Source organism: Callithrix jacchus, chromosome 21 (genome assembly GCF_049354715.1).
Source record: "Callithrix jacchus isolate 240 chromosome 21, calJac240_pri, whole genome shotgun sequence".
Classification (NCBI taxonomy): Eukaryota; Metazoa; Chordata; class Mammalia; order Primates; family Cebidae; genus Callithrix; species Callithrix jacchus.
In genome coordinates this window covers 48,513,303-48,532,450 of record NC_133522.1, presented here as the reverse complement: position 1 = coordinate 48,532,450, position 19,148 = coordinate 48,513,303, and the positions used below count along the sequence as shown (strand labels likewise).

Sequence of the window (19,148 nt, the reverse complement as noted above, 5' to 3'; positions counted from 1 at the left end):
CATTCCACGCGTTTCTCTAGCACAGCCAAGTGATTTGCGACGTCAGCTTTCAGTTCATTGATTTTGAACGCTCTAGGAATGAAAAAGAAAAGAGAGAAGAAATATAACCCATGGGGAGGAATCAGGAGGTGTATTTGCCAAGCTGGTGGGCACATTGACTTCCACAGACCTGAGCAGGGGACCCAGGCTTTCTGGGGAGGACACGTGGTCCTCTTTGCTCATGCGGTTGAGACGGTCCAGTGCGGGCACCCTCCCCGGATGGCACAGACACCTTCGGAGGATGTGTTGTGTTCTCTGGAGGCTCCAGCCCAGTCAGTTAAACAATTTGATTTTTTTTTTTTTTTGAGACGGAGTTTCACTCTTGTTGCCCAGGCTGGAGTGCAATGGTGCGATCTTGGCTCACCGCAACCTCCGCCTCTCAGGTTCAAGTGATTCTCCTGCCTCAGCCTCCTGAGTACCTGGGACTACAGGCATGTGCCACCGTGCCCAGTTAATATTGTATTTTTAGTAGAGACGGGGTTTCTCCTTGTTGGTCATGGCTAGTCTCAAACTCCCGACCTCAGGTGATCTGCCCATCTCAGCCTCCCAAAGTGCTGGGATTACAGGCGTGAGCCACCGTGCCCGGCCAATTTGAAGGTTTTTAAAAATCGTACCCATCTGCCCTTTTCACCATTTTAATTAACCTAGGCAGTAAGACGCCACAAAAAAGTCAGTCTTGAAAAAGGGGTATCTACATCAGGATTGGTGGAATGACTCAGATGAAAAGGAAGTCCCCTAACTACACAGAAGCTCAGCGAGAAAGCTTATTTTAAAACGGAGCCAAGCCTTAGAGATGGTTCTCCAACCCGGGAAGAGCCAGTGGAGGACGTTCTCCACCGCATGAACTCACATTCTAATGCACCCACTCTACACCATCTTTGGTATAAGGTGAGCGTTTCCTGGGCCCCACCCAAGCTGGTTCAGTTACAGAAGCCGCGCAGGAGGCTCCCCCAGGCAGGAGAGACAGCCGCGCCTGGCAGCCAAGGCCAGCCTCAGTGCCCGGGGCCCGCCCTCGCTGTTAGAGAAAGAAGTGCGCATCTCCGGCCGGTTGTGAGTTCAGAAGACTCTGTACCTTGAGAACTGCTCTGTGACCTGTGCCAGCATGCTCTGGATTAATTCTTCTCTCTCTAGAAACCAAAGAAAAAAGACAGATGGAACACGGACAAGAGGAAAAGACACATAGGCTACGGCAGTCTGAATTCCACGTGATGGGACGCAGAGGCCACGGCGGAGGAGCTGCTTGTTAGCTGGCAGCAGCCCCGGGCTTCTCTGGACCTGGGCTCTTTCAAGTGCTCCTTCCCGCCAGTGCGGCTCCAGGCCCACAGCCCGTCTGTGCCTCAGTGGCCTCTCAGCTGACTGGCGGGGCTTGTGGTTCTCCTGTCCTCGTACCAGCTATAAAAGGCAGGCAGGACTGGGTTTCTAGACCCAGGAAGCTTCCTCTTAGTGCCCAGGTCTATTTTATGGGGGCAATTACTGTGACAATGTGAGTTCAAGGCACGTCTCAACACAGAACATGGTGTTCTCACGGCGGGTCTGCAGAGAGGAAGCAGGCCCGGGTGGAAGGAGTTTCTTCCCCCTCGGTTGCCTGGCCTGTAAAACTGGGCTGTGTGACTGGTTTTACAAGGTCCAGGTCCCCGGCGAGATGGAACCTGCCTGCTTTCCTGTTTCCTGACCAGGCCCAATGCCAGATACCGCCTAGGAAGCTGTAGATGCCCACAGCGCCGTCCCTTTCAGCACGGCGACATGCTGAGGAAGGGTGAGGTCTCTGCTAGGTTCCAGTCATGCCCCAGAACACCGAGAACCTACACCACGAGGCTTAGTTGTAAGTCTGAGTAATTTTTTTTTTTTTTTTTTTTTTTTGAGATAGAGTCTTGCTCTGTCACCAGGCTGGAATGCAGTGGTGTGATCTTGGCTCACCGTAACCTCTGCCTCCCGGGTTCAAGTGATTCCCCTGTCTCAGCCTCCCAAGTAGCTAAGACCACAGGTGCCTGCCACCACGCCCAGCTGATTTTTGTATTTTTAGGAGATTCAGGGTTTCACCACGTTGGCCAGGATGGTCTCCACTCCTGACCTCGTGATCTGCCCACCTCGGCCTCCCAAAGTGCAGGGATTACAGGCATGAGCCACTGTACCTGGCCAAGTTTGCGTAATCTGCTACGCTGACTTGATGTCTGATCCTCCATTATAACCAAAACAAATAAAACCAAAGCTGCCAAACAAGAATCTGACTTGGCAATGGAGCTCAAAAGCTGAAACTGTTCACCAGAGGCCGGGCACGGTGGCTCACGCCTGCAATCCCAGCACTTGGGGAGGCTGAGGCGGGCGGATCACCTGAGGTCAGGAGTTTGAGACCAGCCTGGCCAACATGGCGAAACCCCGACTCCACTAAAAATACAAAAATTAGCTGGGCATGGTGGCAGGTGCCTGTAATCCCAGCTCCTGGGGAGGCTGAGGCAGGAGAATCGCTTGAACCCGGGAGGCAGAGGTTGCAAGAGTCCATCTCAAAAAAAGCGAGACTTCATCTCAAAAAAAAAAAAAAAAAAAAAAAGTTCACAAGCACTGACCCAGGTCCCATTTCTAGGAAATGATCACATCTACACGAAAGCTGTTCATCACAGTGTTATTTAACACAGGGGAAACGGAACAAACTGCCTGCCCACCCGATGGCGATTCGTTAAATGAACCATGAGACAACTGTGTCATCAGACACACATCTGCGATCATGTTCTGCTATTAGAAATAATATTCTGAAAAAAGTTCATGTCTGTTGTTAACGTACAAGAAAAAAAGATTTTAAAACAGTAAATCAGAGTGAACCTGACTCTGAAAACATACGGGAGAGTGTCCGCCAAAGGAGTGTTGTCGTCATCTTCAGCGGCTTTTATTTTAAAATTCTTGCTTCCCTATTTCTTATGCATTCCCCCCTTTTCTTATACATTTTCTATAATTAAGATACATTAATATCATTTAAAACGTTTTTGAAAAACGAGTCAGTTTAAATAAGCTTTGCAACACCTCGTTGCTTCACCTGTCAGATGAGAGGGAGCCTAGGTTCCCTCTGACTTTAGCACTGTCTGACGTAATAATGAGAAGAAAAATGACATTTTGTTATATCTCTTGAAACTACAAGCATAAAAACGTCAGCCAGAAAGTTTTCGTACAGCCGTAGGTTGAACTGGTGTGGGCCCGAGGCCGTCGCCTTCAGAAAGGCCCTCACTCACTGGGAAGGGAAAGTATATCCCATCAACAAGAATCCCCACGGGGTTGTACAGGCCAGTGGGGGAACTCAGCAGGGGTTCAGCTCACTTAGGAATTCGCTGGAAACGGTAGGGTATCGTATAACCTTTGAGCGTGAGTGATCTCAGAGTCTTGAGGTACATTTAGGAGTCCACCAAATGATAAATATTTAGAGACCACGTCACTCAACAGCAGCAGAATGCTGCATTCCTCCGGTGCCTGCAGAGTGGGCCATAGAGGAAACCTCACCAGCTCCAAAAGAACTGAAGCCATGAGAGCATGTTCTCTGACCATAAGAGAAACCAGAAGTCCGTAACAGAAATACAGTAGGAAATCTCCAAACACTTGGAAACTTAACAACTTACTTCTAAGTAACTTAAGGGTCAAAGAGGAAGTCTCAAGGGAAAATTAAAAAGACATTAAAAACTCAATGGAAATGAAAATGCCACACAAAATTTAGCTGTGAGACACAACTAAAGCAACGCTGAGAAGGAAGTCTATAGCACTGTGTGCTTCCATGAGAACAGAGAAAAAGTCTCAACTCAGTAAGCCAAGATCCCACCGTGGGAACCCAGGACCAGAAGAGCAACGTAAGCCCACGAGAGCACAGGTGGGAAATCACGAAGACAGGGAACAGAAACCCCAGCAACAGAAAACAGAGAAACAAGGCAGAAAATCAACAAAACAGCTATTATTTTAAAGTAATAAATTTCTAGCAAGGCTGACAAAAAAACCAGGAGAGAGAAGACACAGATTGTCAGTATCAGCAATGAAGAGGCAGCGTCGCTACAGACCCTGCAGCCGTCAAAAGGACAATAAGGGAACACTACAGATGCACAATGTGTTCTGCTCACAGAGCACGTTGACGTCTTCAATCAAATGGACCAATTCCTAGAGAGGCATGAAGCACTATGACTCATTCAATAGGAAGCAGGTCATTTCAACAACCTGAAACTATTAGCAAAAGTCAATTTGTGATTTTAAAACTTTCCCAAATGAAATGTCCATGCCAAGATGGTTCTAAACATTTAATAGAGAATTCTACCAAATGTTTAAAAAGTCAACATGATTCTGAACCATACCTTCAAGAAAACAGAAAAGGAGGGAACACTACTATTCTTTCTTTTTTTTTTTTTGAGATGGAGTCTCACTCTGAACTGGACTGCAGTGGTGCGATCCCAGCTCACCGCAGCCTCTGCCTCCTGGGTTCAAGCGATTCGCCTGCCTCAGCCTCCTGGGTAGCTGGGATTACAGGTGCCCACCACCAAGCCTGGCTAATTTTTGTATTTTTAGTAGAGACGGGGCTTCACTATGTTAGCCAGGCTGGTCTTGAACTCCTGGCCTCAAGTGATCTGCCCACCTTGACCTCCCAAAGCACGAGGATTACAGGCGTGAGCCACCGCGCCTGGCCCCCATTCATTTTATGAAGTTAGTATTACCCTGATACCAAATGCAGACCGGGAACAACAAGGGCCGGGCGCGGTGGCTCAAGCCTGTAATCCCAGCACTTTGGGAGGCCGAGGTGGGTGGATCACAAGGTCAAGAGATCGAGACCATCCTGATCAATATGGTGAAACCTCGTCTCTACTAAAAATACACAAAATTAGCTGGGCATGGTGGCGCGTGCCTGTAATCCCAGCTACACAGGAGGCTGAGTCAGGAGAATTGCCTGAACCCAGGAGGTGGAGGTTGCGGTGAGCCGAGATCGCGCCATTGCACTCCAGCCTGGGTAACGAGCGAAACTTCGTCTCAAAGAAAAAAAAAAAAAAAAAAAGAGAGAGAGAGAGAAGGCTAGCAAGACTTATTTTGTAGAAATAGAGATTATTCTAACATTTAGATAGAAAGGCAAAGGACTCAAGAATAAAAGCAGTTTTTAAAAACAACAGATAAACTGAGAGAAATCAGTCTACTTTATTTTGAGACTTATGATATAAATTTGGTTATACAAGACTGTGAGGTATTGGCAGAAGGACACGCAGGTGGAGCAAGGAAAGGAACAGAGAGCCTGTGACCACGTCCGTACAAACACGCCCAAATGATTTTTGAGCCAGATATAAAAGAAATTCAATGGAGAAAAGAGAGCCTTTCAATAAATGGCATTGGAAAAATTAGGTATCCACAGGCCAACAAAAGAAAGAAAGAAAGAAAAAGAGCTTTGACCTAGAATCCACGGTTTATATAAATATCAATGCGAAGCGGACCATGGACCGTAGATGTAAAATATAAAACCAGAAAACATTTAGAGAGAAAAAATAGGAGAAAATCTTCAGGGTCGTGGCCAAGACAGGGATCTCGTAGACTCGACAGCAAAAACACAAACCAGAAAAAGAAAAGTTGATGAACTGGACCTCATCGAAACGAAAAAGTTTGCTCGAAGAAAGATCCTGGTAAGAGGATGACAAGACAAGCTATGATCTGGGAGAAAATATTTGCAAGACGCATATCTGACAAACACTTGCATACAGAATAAAGAAAGAATGGGCCGGGTGTGGTGGCTCACACCTGTGATCCCAGCACTTTGGGAGGCTGAGGCAGGTGGATCATCTGAGGTCTGGAGTTCGAGACCAGCCAGACCAACATGGCGAAACCCCATCTTTACTAAAAATATAAAAAATTAGTCGAGTATGGCGGCAGGCTCCAGTAATCTCAGCTATCCAGGCTGGGCGCGGCAGCTCACGCCTGTAATCCCAGAGCTTTGGGAGGCTGAGGCAGGCGGATCACCTGAGGTAGGAAGTTTGAGACCAGCCTGACCAACATGGAAAACCCCGTCTCTACTAAAAATACAAAATTAGCCAGGTGTGGTGCCGCATGCCTGTAATCCCAGGTACTCAGGAAGCTGAGGCAGGAGAATCCCTGGAACCCAGGAGGCGGAGGTTGCGGTGAGCTGAGACCGCGCCATTGCACTCCAGCCTGGGCAACAAGAGTGAAATTCCATCTAAGAAAAGATAAAAAAGAATGGTCAAAACTCAATGGTAGAAAACAAAACCAGTCAATCTGAAAACAGGAAAGCGATGAGTAGACAGGTACTGGAGAAAGTCACGGACGGCAAGAAGCCCATGGAAAGATGCAGAGCACCGCTAGCCATTAGGAAATGCCGGTTCCAACCACCGTGAGAAACCACTGCACACCTGTCAAAATGGCCCGGGTACAAAATCGTGCCAACCCCAAATGCTGGAACGGATGTGGAAACACGGATCACTCACTCGTGGCTGGTGGGAATGAAAAATGGCACAGTCACTCTAAAAACAGCCTGGTAGGTTCTTCAAAAGACAGAGAAAACCGACTCACGATGCAAGCCCTATCTGACCTAGCAATTTCAGTCCAGGGCAGAGATGAAAACCGAGGTCCTCACAAAGGCCTGCACACATGTTCACGGCGGATGTATCCGTAGCAGCCACACATGGAAACAGTGCAGATGCCTTTCAAGGGAGGCTGGATGACTCCCGACCTCAGGTGATCCATCTAAACCTCGGATATGATTCAGAAATAAGGGAGTGAACCACGGATGCAGCCGACAAGCCAGATGGATGCCGGGTGATCGTGCTGGGTGAAAGGAGCCAATCCCAAAGTCACTGGCTGCATGTATAGAACATGACAGAAATGACGACACCATAAAGACAAAGACCAGGGACAGGGATAGGTGGGGGATGGGAGGGAAGCGGTGTGGCTGTTAAGGAGCAGCAGGTGGGACCCCTGGGGGACACAGTGTTCTGGACCTGGCCTGGCCAGCGTCACGGTCGGTGCCAGGCTGTGACATTGGGCTGGAGTTTTGCAAGATGCCTCTACTGGGAGAGGCCGGGCAATGAATGGGCTTTCTCTGTAAGCATCCTTACAACAGCAGGTGAGTCTCTCCTTACTTCAAAATAAGAACTGTATAGACAGAATGGAATAAAAGCAAAGGAAGAGTTTTCCTTTGGACGCTGGAGATGGAACCCTTCAAGCATGACAATATTTGTGTGGCTACATCTCATTTCCAGCACAAGCAGCCATCATTTTCATCCACACCTTCTCTCTGCCCTGTTCAGTGCTGGGGCAGATACTGGTATCTGAGTCCACGTCACAGCCACGCCTCGGCCAGTGTGCCACCCAGGCCAGCGTATCAGCTGTTCTCAAGAGGGGGTACAGACACAAATCTGCGCTCCCAGTGAGAACACTCAGGGTGGAGGGGGGGCACTGCCCAGGTGATGTCCCTTACACTGATGGAATATATGGAACTCAGCGTGGCGGCCTCACGGAACTGCCTCTTCAGATAATGCAAAATCTGCATTCTTTTGCTGGGGAAAAGCAGCAAAACCGCCAGTGTGTGCAAAGGCCAACCACACCCACGCATCTACAAACAGAGCCGTGACCAGGAAGTGGGTGCCTCCCCTCCTGGCCCTGGAATCATTGGAATTCCTGCTGTGGCCAGTTTCCTCCCAGAGGAGTTCGGAACTTAAAACGGTGATTTCATGCGTGTCAAGCGCTCAGGACAGCGCCAGCCCAGCCCGGCCACGTAAGCCCGGCCACATAAGCCCGGCCTGCCTCTGCTACTGCTGTTGGCGCTATCGTGTTTCCACATCATGGAGGCCCGCTGATGGCCCAGGTTCCCTCTGACCTCCTTTCCTGCTTCCACCACCTCCCTGGGGTGTCATCATCCTTGGAGTGACAGGGCGAGCTCTGGGCACCCCCTCCAGGCTGTGAAGGGGTGAATCCTACCTGCACCATCTGAATGTGGCCCTTACCGCCTCCAGTGCCTCCGGAATCCTCAGAGAGCCTGAAACCGCTAGATTTTGGGGGCAGCAAAAAATTTTCAATTGCAAATGTTCATCTTCCCAACCTTTGTGGCAAAATCACCTCATGTCAGCCAAATGTGATGTTATGTATGACTCCTACCTCTTTTTCCTAAATGCTGCAGGATGTATATTGAATTAAAAAAAATTGAAGCATATTCCAGTCATTTCACGTTGATAATGTCTTAATACTTTCAAGAAAACCCAGCAATGGCCTTGGGATGCTGGTAAATCACAGGTGGACACGGCAGGGTCTTCAGGGCCCCTCCGGGCCTCGAAGTTTTTGAGCACATGGGGAGAGTGCAAATAAGCCACCAAGGGAGGGGGAGTCCGCATTCACTCTTGCTGATCCAGGTGATGGAAACCGAGGGAGAGCAAGCTGATATTCACAGGTAACTCACATGTTCTCCAAAGGAAACTCTCCCAAAAGAACAACCAATAAAATATCTAGGTACCCCAGAAAGTCCGCGTGCTACAGTGAATTTCAAGGGTGCTGTTGCAAGCTGACGGGATTTACCTCTAGACACCAGTGACTTTAATAAAGGCAGAAGATTTGACGACACCAAGGATCAATCAGTCATAACAGTGATTTTAGGTAGGCTCCTCTTCAGCCTCAACTCCCAGCTGCTTCCTGCCTGCACATACCTGGGTTCGTTAGTGAGCTCACCTGGCTGCTGCTCCTGCTGGCCTCCTCACCTGACAAGCACCTGCAGGGAATGCTGGGCGGGGCTGACAGAGTTGTCTGCACGTCACAGGAGACTGTAGGTTTGTTCCAGGGCAATCCTAGAGTCTGGCAGAGTCCAGGTCCTGTTTTTAGATGCTGCCAGATCAGGCCAGCTTTGGGCCACGGGTTTGCAACAGGGGGACCCAGGGGACTGGAAAGAAGCAAAGCTCTGGAGGAGCTGAGGAGGGGCCTGCGGGCTGCCAGCCTCATTCCCAGGTAGGACGCAGCCTTGTGGGTGGTAGGACGGACATCCCCACGGTCACACGTGTCCAGGGCAGGGGTTGCCCCCACCCCACGCACTGCCCAGAAGCCATTGCCTGACTGCCTCGGGCTGAGCAGACAGTTCAAGCGTCTGCCTTGCCCACATCTTGCCGGAATTGTTTACTTGTTTCAGGCAAATCCTGAGTCTACCCAGCGCAGAACGACATGAAATTTGATTTAACCGATCGCTAGCACAGCCTGACCTATAATTCTGATTCTAAAGATTAGTTTAATGTAATAAGCTAATTTGGTTGGCTAGCCAGCTGATTTGCATATCTCCTTTTTATCATGCTAAAGAGAATACTCACAGCAACAGCCGTTCTTCCGTCGTTGTCCTCCATGCACCTGAGCTGATGGGAATGCGAACTTTTCTCCCCTAGGCAAATGAATACACACACGGCCCTAGGATTATAACACACTGGCCCCCAGACGGGTGCACTGTGGGAGGGGACCTAGGAACGTCAGCACAGGCATTACCATCCCAAGCATCTGACCTGCAAGAGTAGAGCGAATAACATCACGAGGGCGTGTGCGTGTGGCCTGGGAGCTCCCGCACCATCCGATCCATTGCCCTTGATGGTCGTCATTGCACACCATCCCTGGGCTTAGATCTGCAGGCGTGAATATGACGCAATGAGCGTGTCCCCCCTCGTCAGTGTCAGCCCTGACGCAATGAGCGTGTTCCCCCTCGTCAGTGTCAGTCCTGAGGCAATGAGCGTGTCCCCCTTGTCAGGGTCAGCCCTGACGCAATGAGCGTGTTCCCCCTCGTCAGTGTCAGTCCTGAGGCAATGAGCGTGTCCCCCTTGTCAGGGTCAGCGTTGACGCAATGAGCCTGTTCCCCCTCGTCAGTGTCAGTCCTGACGCAATGAGCGTGTTCCCCCTCGTCAGTGTCAGTCCTGACGCAATGAGCGTGTTCCCCCTCGTCAGTGTCAGTCCTGACGCAATGAGCGTGTTCCCCCTCGTCAGTGTCAGTCCTGACGCAATGAGCGTGTTCCCCCTCGTCAGTGTCAGCCCTGACGCAATGAGCGTGTTCCCCCTCGTCAGTGTCAGTCCTGACGCAATGAGCGTGTTCCCCCTCGTCAGTGTCAGCCCTGACGCAATGAGCGTGTTCCCCCTCGTCAGTGTCAGCCCTGACGCAATGAGCGTGTTCCCCCTCGTCAGTGTCAGCCCTGACGCAATGAGCGTGTTCCCCCTCGTGTCAGCCCTGACGCAATGAGCGTGTTCCCCCTCGTCAGTGTCAATGAGCGTGTTCCCCCTCGTCAGTGTCAATGAACGTGTTCCCCCTCGTCAGTGTCAGTCCTGACGCAATGAACGTGTTCCCCCTCGTCAGTGTCAGCCCTGACGCAATGAACGTGTTCCCCCTCGTCAGTGTCAGTCCTGACGCAATGAGCGTGTTCCCCCTCGTCAGTGTCAGTCCTGACGCAATGAGCGTGTTCCCCCTCGTCAGTGTCAGTCCTGACGCAATGAGCGTGTTCCCCCTTGTGTCAGCCCTGACGCAATGAGCGTGTTCCCCCTCGTCAGTGTCAGTCCTGACGCAATGAGCGTGTTCCCCGTCGTCAGTGTCAGCCCTGACGCAATGAGCGTGTTCCCCCTCGTCAGTGTCAGCCCTGACGCAATGAGCGTGTTCCCCCTCGTCAGTGTCAGCCCTGACGCAATGAGCGTGTTCCCCCTCGTCAGTGTCAATGAACGTGTTCCCCCTCGTCAGTGTCAGTCCTGACGCAATGAGCGTGTTCCCCGTCGTCAGTGTCAGCCCTGACGCAATGAGCGTGTTCCCCCTCGTCAGTGTCAGTCCTGACGCAATGAGCGTGTTCCCCCTCGTCAGTGTCAGTCCTGACGCAATGAGCGTGTTCCCCCTTGTGTCAGCCCTGACGCAATGAGCCTGTTCCCCCTCATCTCAGTCCTGACCTGCAGCATCAGGGTGGGGTGCTGAGCACCCTCCAGCGAATCTACACGTAGCAGACACTTCGCAAGCATTAGAAAAAGTACCTCTGCTATCCTTTCAGAAAGGGATATCTTATTTTTGCATTAGGGAAAATAATTTGCATCACTTGGCCCCAAAGAGATAAGCACTCTAAGCGTCCTGCAGATTGCGGAGGGCGGGGGCAGGGTGCCTTTATTTCTGCTCTGGTCCACCCTGCAGTCCCTGAGAGCCAAGGCCCTTCGGAGGAAGGGCTGGCAGGCTTCCCTGTCAGCGAGGGGTGGGGTGGCACGACCCTCTTCCTGGGAAGCAAGCCCACCTCCTGTTCCACTTTTGCCCTCTCCTGACCCCTGCAACCACCCTCGAACCACCCAACTGGCTGAGGATGTTCTCTCTCCGGGAACAGTCACGGGCAATTCACTGTTTATGGACGTCATAAAACAGACATTCATACCAAGGAGGACATTTCCTTTATAGCCCAGGAACACAATAAAGTTAATGATTAACAGTGACCTTAAAGGCACAGGAGCCCCTCCTCTGGCCTGTCCTGCCTGCCAAGGCACTGCATGCCTATCAGCAGCCAAAGGCATAGCCACTGGCATTTCGGCCACTCAGACGTGAAGAAGGAGGCAAAACTAACCGAAGACCCTGGTGACCACATGTGAATTTTGGAGAGTGTGTGCTCTGTCCTTTCAGGTCCACCTCAGGGGCAGGCACTGCACGGAGTTTCTTCCCTTTCTTTTTTGGGGAGGAGAATTTCATGTTTTGCAAAGTTTACACTTGACTGGGTGCAGTTTCTCCCTATGACCTCCTCTCTTCCTTAGGATCAGTTTGCAGGCAGAAAAATGCCATGAAGCTGGCAGCGCCTGGGGCAGCTAGCACGCACTTCCCTTTCCTGTTGTAAAGGCGCTGTGACATCTGTAAGGAGCTGTAACTATGCTCCGGGTGCTGTTCTAGGAGGTTCGTGCAGGTTCTCAATCGTTCTTAAAACCTGCAGGGGCTGCGTGACACTGAAGGGCCAAGTCATGGCATCATCAATTCCCACCTGCCCTCCACTCAGGCTCTAATTCCCACCTGCCCTCCTCCACTCAGGCTCCAATTCCCACCTGCCCTCCTCCACTCAGGCTCCAATTCCCACCTGCCCTCCTCCACTCAGGCTCCAATTCCCACCTGCCCTCCTCCACTCAGGCTCCAATTCCCACCTGCCCTTCTCCACTCAGGCTCCAATTCCCACCTGCCCTCCTCCACTCAGGCTCCAATTCCCACCTGCCCTCCTCCACTCAGGCTCCAATTCCCACCTGCCCTCCTCCACTCAGGCTCCAATTCCCACCTGCCCTCCTCCACTCAGGCTCCAATTCCCACCTGCCCTCCTCCACTCAGGCTCCAATTCCCACCTGCCCTCCTCCACTCAGGCTCCTTCATAGGGCCGCAAAGACAGGACAGAGCTGCACCTACCCATGTAGGTGGGAATCCATGCACCAGGGAAGACATTCTGCACATGCTTTCCCTCCGGAAAACCCCAGAGATACTTTTATCTTTCTGTGTGGCTTCTCGCCCATGGTGGGATGAACTTCTGAGGGAGGGTGTGGGTATGAAAACCCAGATGGATGTGGCCGGGGGAGTTTGATTTTGGGAGCTCGCAGCTGATTCTACACACTGCAGGGACTTTGTCTGTTATCCGCCGGCCTGTGTGTGTCACTGTAACCTGATAACCCTATGGGAGAGTTTAATGATGGTGAAGCCACAGGAAATCAGCTCTGGCTCTACGTGTCTGGGGCTTCAACTCTGTACCAAATGACGCCACAGACTGGTTCCAGGAAGGATTCTGTCAGGATAAACTGTGATCCAATAAACTAATTGATTACGGCACAAATGACACAGTGTTTACAAAAACCTGGTAAAGACTGAGTCATTTTTGCAAACCAAAGGTTTTACTACATCTGTGGACTTTCACAGGTTGTGCCCAGCTGCAACGTTTGTAGCAAGACAAAAGAGCCAACTGACTGCTGTAATAACAAGACTGGAAGCAACACAAACACCCATCAGTAGGATACGCAATAGTCCATCTGCAAAGTGAACTCCTATGCTGCCATCAAAGAATATTTCCTTTTCTTTTTCCTGAGACGGAGTCTCACGCTGTCATCCAGGCTGGAGGACAGTGGTGCCATCTCGGCTCACTGCAGCCTCTGGCTCCCAAGTTCAAGGGATTCTCCTGCCTCAGCCTCCTGAGTGGCTGGGATTACAGGTGTGTGCCACCACAGCCCGCTATTTTTTTTTTTTTGTACTGTTTTAGTAGAGACAGGATTTCTCCATGTTAGTCAGGCTGGTCTTGAACTCCTGACCTCAGGTGATCCACCCACCTTGGCCTCCCAAAGTGCTGGGATTTCAGGCATGAGCCACTGTGCTTGACCTAGAATGGAAGAATATCCTCTTTCCTGCTATAGAGTTACCTTATACTATACACGGCTAAAACCTAAGCAAAAAGTTCCCAGGTGAAGTGTCAGATGACAGAGTTTAGGTTGTCAGAGAGGATGGAAACGGAAAGGAGGGTTCACAAGGGAGGAAGCCGTGGCAGTGGGACCCACGTTCTGTACAAACGACCCTGTTTCTGTTCCTTGGTGGGTCCCTGAATTACACGTGGCTGAGATTCCAGTTAGAGACGCATGACAAATACTGCAGGCTTCCTACGAAAACCACAGAAGAATCACTCTGGAGATCCACCCTAACAAAGCATAAAACCAGGCTGCCAAGGTCAAGGTGATTGGTCAGCAACGTGACCGACTGCTGGAGCAAAATTAACACTCTTCAGAGGATGAAAAAATCCAGCGTCTCCGCTAGGTGTTATTCATGATCTTAGTTTACAACAGAAAACACACACGCAAAGAAACAGGAAAATGTGACCCACGGTCAAGAGAAAATCACGAAAATCACTTATCAGACACCCTGGACACATGTCAACTCAGACGCTGAAATGACTTCAGTGCAGCCATTGCGAGCACGTCCTAAACAGAAAGGTGTCAGTAAACCTCAAACCTTTGGGAGCCTCGAGAGAGCAATCTACAAAAAAGAACCGAGTGGAAATTTTAGAATTTTAAAGTATAATGTCTGAAATTAAAAATTCACAGATAAACTTACAGCAGTTTGGAGTCAGTGGAAGAGTCAGGGAAATCGAGGACGGATCAATAGAAATTACCCAATTTGGTCGGGCGCAGTGGCTCAAGCCTGTAATCCCAGCACTTTGGGAGGCCGAGGCGGGTAGATCACGAGGCCAAGAGATCGAGACCATCCTGGTCAACATGGTGAAACCCCGTCTCTACTAAAAATGCAAAAAAATTAGCTGGGCATGGTGGCGTGTGCCTGTAATCCCAGCTACTCAGGAGGCTGAGGCAGGAGAATTGCCTGAACCCAGGAGGCGGAGGTTGCGGTGAGCTGAGATCGCGCCATTGCACTCCAGCCTGGGTAACAAGAGCGAAACTCCGTCTCAAAAAAAAAAAAAAGAAATTACCCAATTTGGTGGGCGCGGTGGCTCACGCCTGTAATCCCAGCACTTTGGGAGGCTGATGTGGGTGGATCATGAGGTCAGGAGATCAAAACCATCCTGGCTAACACAATGAAACCCAGTCTCTACCAAAAATACAAAAAATTTGCTGAGCGTGGTAGCACACACCTGTAGTCTCAGCTACCTGGGAGGCTGAGGCAGGAGAATCACTTGAACTGGGGAGGCAGAGGTTGCAGTGAGCTGAGATTGCACCATAGCACTCCAGCCTGGGCAACAGAACAAGGCACCTTGGGAGCCCAAGGTGGATGAATCACCTGAGGCCAAGAGTTCGAGACCAGCCTGGCCAACATGGTGAAACCCAGTCTCCACTAAAAATTCAAAAAGTTAGCCGGGCATGGTGGCAGGTACCTATAATCCCGGCTGCTCAGGAGCCTGAGGCAGAAGAACTGCTTGAACCCAAGATCACGCCACTGCAGTCCAGCCTGGGCAACAAGAGCAAAACTGTCTCAAAAACAAAAGCAACAAAAACAAAACCCATCAAACTAAACCCACAGGATCTGCGCATGTCAGTGCAGTCAGGCAGGACGCCGCCGTGGGTAGGTGTGGGCTGGCCTGGTTCTCACAAACGCCTAGGGCAGTCAGAATGTTTGTAGCCTTGAGGTCCTCGTAGCAATGTTCGCCATCCTCATCTCTATTTGAGCAAAATATGCCATCGGGGCATCCCGAAGGGGTCTGTATTACCGTTTGCCATCAGTATCTTTGATGGTGGCACGCTAAGGGCTGCTGGCTTTGCTCTCTAGGCTACCCTAGCGGGAGTCAATCTGAACACACAATTTGGGAAATGGTTATTTTTAATGTGTACACCACAGCCTTTTTGTTTCAGAAAGAATGCAAGCAAGGGTGACTGCGGCGACGTGTGTAAAGCCTTCCACAGCGAAACTGCACTAAACGGCACACATGAAGAAGCATGATTACTTCTCACAGCAACATGGTGCTTGGACTTCAAGCATGAACTTAACTTTCAGGGCACACAGAGCCAGTCCTCCGAGTGTTGTTTTAGACCTAGGAAGCACTCCTGTTCTATTAAAATTCAGCAATTCCAGAGAGGCATAACTTCAGCCATTTAAAAATGCCCTCCAGGTCATCTTCAATGATAGCAGCCATTTACCGGGCACTTACCAAGTGGCAGGCGCCGTGCTCAGCATTTTGCATAAATTACTTCATTTGTCCTCCCAAGAACCAGGCAAGGTGTGTGTTGTGATTCAGATTTTGCAAGGGAAATGGAGGCTCGGTGGGGTTAAGTAGCTCCCCTAAGGCTACCTCATCCAATGACGAATGAGTATGTGGGGCTGGGGGGCTGACCTCTTTCCAAGTCTCAGGTTCTTAGTCTGAGATCCTCAAAAGCCCATGGGAGACAAGGAGCTGGGGGCTAGTGGTGCATTTGGAAGCCAATCTTGGAAGCTCTGGGAGGGAGTGGGGGATTGAGGTGTGGAAGGGAAGAGAGCTCCCAGAGGGTCAGCTGACGTGCAGGTGGCACAGGTGACCGTGGCGGAGCCCCTCGCTCTGAGCTTCTTTTGAGCAGTTGCAAAGATGATGTCAGAGAACAGTCCCACTGTGGAGCAAGGAAGCTGGGCCCCTGTCCTTCAGCTCCCGCTCACCGGGAGGATGACCTCGGGGCGGGCACTCCCCAGCACTTCTTGGTGTGCTCGGCACAGAGAAGGTCCTCAGGCAGGGGGACTCAGGGGTGGGAGGAGGCAGCCATTAGTGGGTAAGGGACCTGCCAGCGAGGCTGCAGGGACCTCCTGGAGAGGCCAGCCTGGTGCACTGGCAGCATCCAGCACCCTCTGCTGTGAACTTTCAGCCCTTCGCTCAGGGCCTTCCCTTCACGATGGCCAGACTTTTAATACTGTTAATATTTAATTTAATCCAGTGCACCTCAAAATATCTCATTTCACCACGTATCTTTCACACAGAAAAGTGCACGCAAGTGTTCACAGCAGCATCATCACAGCAGCCTTTGCGGAAGGCGCCCAAACATCTATCAGCTGATGAATGAATAAACCAAAGGTGATGCAGCCACGCCACGGAACGCCGTCCAGCCACGCCACGGAACGCCATTCAGCCACAAATACGCCACAACATGGTGAGCCTCGAACATACTGCATGAAGTGAAATAAGCCAGGTGGGAAAGTCCACGGATTCTGTTATGTGATGTGTCCAGGACGGACGGGACAGAGAGCAGGGCCTGCCAGGGGCTGTGGGGGGAAGGGGATGGAGAGGGACTGCCAACAGTTACGGGCTTTCTTTTTGGGTTGATGGAAATGTTCTGGAATTAAATAGTGGTGATGGTTACACCACAAAATGGATACACTAAAAGAAGCTGCGGTTGGACACTTTACTTCTTTATCTTTTTTTTTTTTTGAGATGGAGTCTCGCTCTGTCACCCAGGCTGGAGTGCAGTGGTGTGATCTCGGCTCACTGCAACCTCTGCCTCCCCGGTTCAAGCGATTCTCCTGCCTCAGCCTCCCAAATAGCCGGGATTATAGGCATGCACCACCATGCCCGGCTAATGTTTGCAGTTTTAGTACAGAGGGTGTTTCACTGTGCTGGCCAGGCTGGTCTCAAACTCCTGACCGCAGGTGATCCGCCCACCTCGGCCTCCCAGAGTGCTGGGATTATGGGCATGAGCCAGCGCCTGGCCGAGGCTGCACACTTTATAATGGTGGGCTTCATGTCATATCAGTGACATCTCAACCAGGAAACACGAACTCTGTATAAAAACAACTGAATTTTTATATTGTTTTTTTCATACTAAGTTTCAGAATTTGGTGTGTGTTTTACATTTACGGTGCATCTGCATTTGGACTGTGCTGGACCCTTGATGCCTTTGGTCACCTCTTGGGGGGACTTTCATGTGGGGCAGCTGCAGGGTTCCATGGCTGCCCCGGAAACCACTTCACATGCGTGTCGTGGGCACAGCCTGCCCACCTGCCCTGCTGCCATGGCCTCCCTGGCTTGCAGAAGCCCAAGCGCCCTCTCTGCGGATGCTCCTCCGTATGTGCCCCCTTTTACTGTCCTATGGAAACAGCAGCGTCAACACAGCTCCTGGGAAATGGAAGCCTCCAAGTCACCCTCGGTCCTTGGCTGAGAGATAGAATGTGGTGTGGGTCTCCACAGGGCCGGATGCAGAGGCTGGGCAGGGTGTGTGTGACTCGAGACAGGTCCTGGGTCCCAGGGCAGGCAGGGATGTGGCGGAGAACACGCAGAACCAGACCCCGACAGCAGCGCCCTGGTTCTATCACATCATTCTAAAGATGAAGATGCTCTCTTCACTTGGGTTAAGTGTGACACGACGGCTCAACTGCGGCTGCAGCAAAGAAATCGTGAGCCCCTGGCTCTCCCATGGGACTCGGGCCGTGGGGAGCTGTCCTGGTGTGTGACCGTGCAGCAGGTTCTCCCTAAGGCTCTGGTCAAAAAGACACGATCCCCTTGGTAGAGTCATGAGATCACAGGGACCCACACGACCTGCCATGCTGAGGGAGGGCCAGGCTGGTGAGACCTTGTCCTTTGACCACGTGATGTGATCACAGTGCTCAATCCACGTCACATTATCAATCCTGCCGGCTCCTGGCAGCCGAGGGCACTTGGGGGACACGCATCTACCACTGTCAGCTGAGATCATGTGGTATAATCTGAAAAACATCACTCTGTATTTGAGCTGCTTACATCAAATAAAAGTGACTGAGGCTCCAGAGTTCTCCGCAGAATCAGCACTATCATCGTAGGAAGATGCTGGGAAGCCTGGGTCATTGTTTTCATAGCTGCTGTGACCTTCGTTTTATCACGGAAGGGAGAAGCACTCTATCCACATGATTGCCTCCATGAGCAGGTGAAGAGAGTATTTTTCTATAGACGGTGCTTGGTGAACAAAGACCTGTGCGTGCAGCGTTCCTTCTGCCCTACGCTGGAGATGGAGGCTGCGCCCAGCTCCTTCCCGGCGGGACCTGAGTGTTCGCTGCTCCTGAGACGTCTCTGCGGCTCACACAGGAGTTGTGGGCCCAGGCTGGGGCTGGCCTAGTCTTTCTTTTCTCTGCAGTGTCATGTTTTTATAATACTCTTCTCTTTACTATTTCCTGAATATTTAAGTAGCAAAACAGCAAAACCCTGGGGGCGCTTCTGCACTGCACAGTTCCACTGGGCCTGTTCGAGGCATTTACTGAAACCCGGTAAGAATCAGGGGCCTCCCTGCCCCCACCCCGGCCCACAGCCTTTTGCTAGTCTGGAAACAGCTCCCATTTCCTTTTCTGAGGGTCTTTTATTGCCACTGGAAATGCAGCCTGTTGATTTCAGTGCACCCCGGCTGCTTACAGGTCAGAACTCAAGGCTGCATTGCTAGAGCTAACTTCTGACCTTAGGCCACGGGACCCAGGGGCGATGGATGGGAGAGGGAAGGCTGCTGCCACAGGGAAAAGGTGTTCTCTAAACGGGCTTCTCAGGGGCCTCTTTTCTCTTCTCAGGAAAGCCACGGGGGGTCTACCTGACTCCTAAAGAAAGGCCTGGAATACTGGCCTATTTGGAGAGCTGGGGCCCCACTCACCCAGAGGCGGGGAAAGGTGGTGTTAGCCTCCCCGGGATGTGACTGCGGAGATGTTGGAGGGACTGACGCTGCCAGCGGGGGTTGGGGGTAAGGCAGCACCCTGG

General features: G+C 51.2%; 1 protein-coding gene across 6 annotated transcripts in view; it reads right to left on the bottom strand.

Annotated features, from left to right (window-relative positions):
- PDE9A (phosphodiesterase 9A) overlaps window positions 1–19,148 on the bottom strand; it is a 116,993-nt gene that overhangs the window by 45,348 nt on the left and 52,497 nt on the right. For 2 of the 6 annotated variants that reach the window (XM_035283209.3, XM_078358797.1), the window contains exons 1-3: window positions 9,339–9,450; window positions 1,112–1,166; window positions 2–72 (exon numbers count right to left, since the gene is read on the bottom strand). In XM_035283209.3, coding sequence (XP_035139100.1) covers window positions 2–72; window positions 1,112–1,143 — 103 coding nt within the window. In that variant the 5' untranslated portion in view covers window positions 1,144–1,166; window positions 9,339–9,450. Of the gene's footprint in view, window position 1; window positions 73–1,111; window positions 1,167–9,338; window positions 9,451–19,148 lie in introns of those variants that run through there. The other 4 variants (XM_035283208.3, XM_035283211.3, XM_035283212.3 and 1 more) reach the window with 2 other exon arrangements.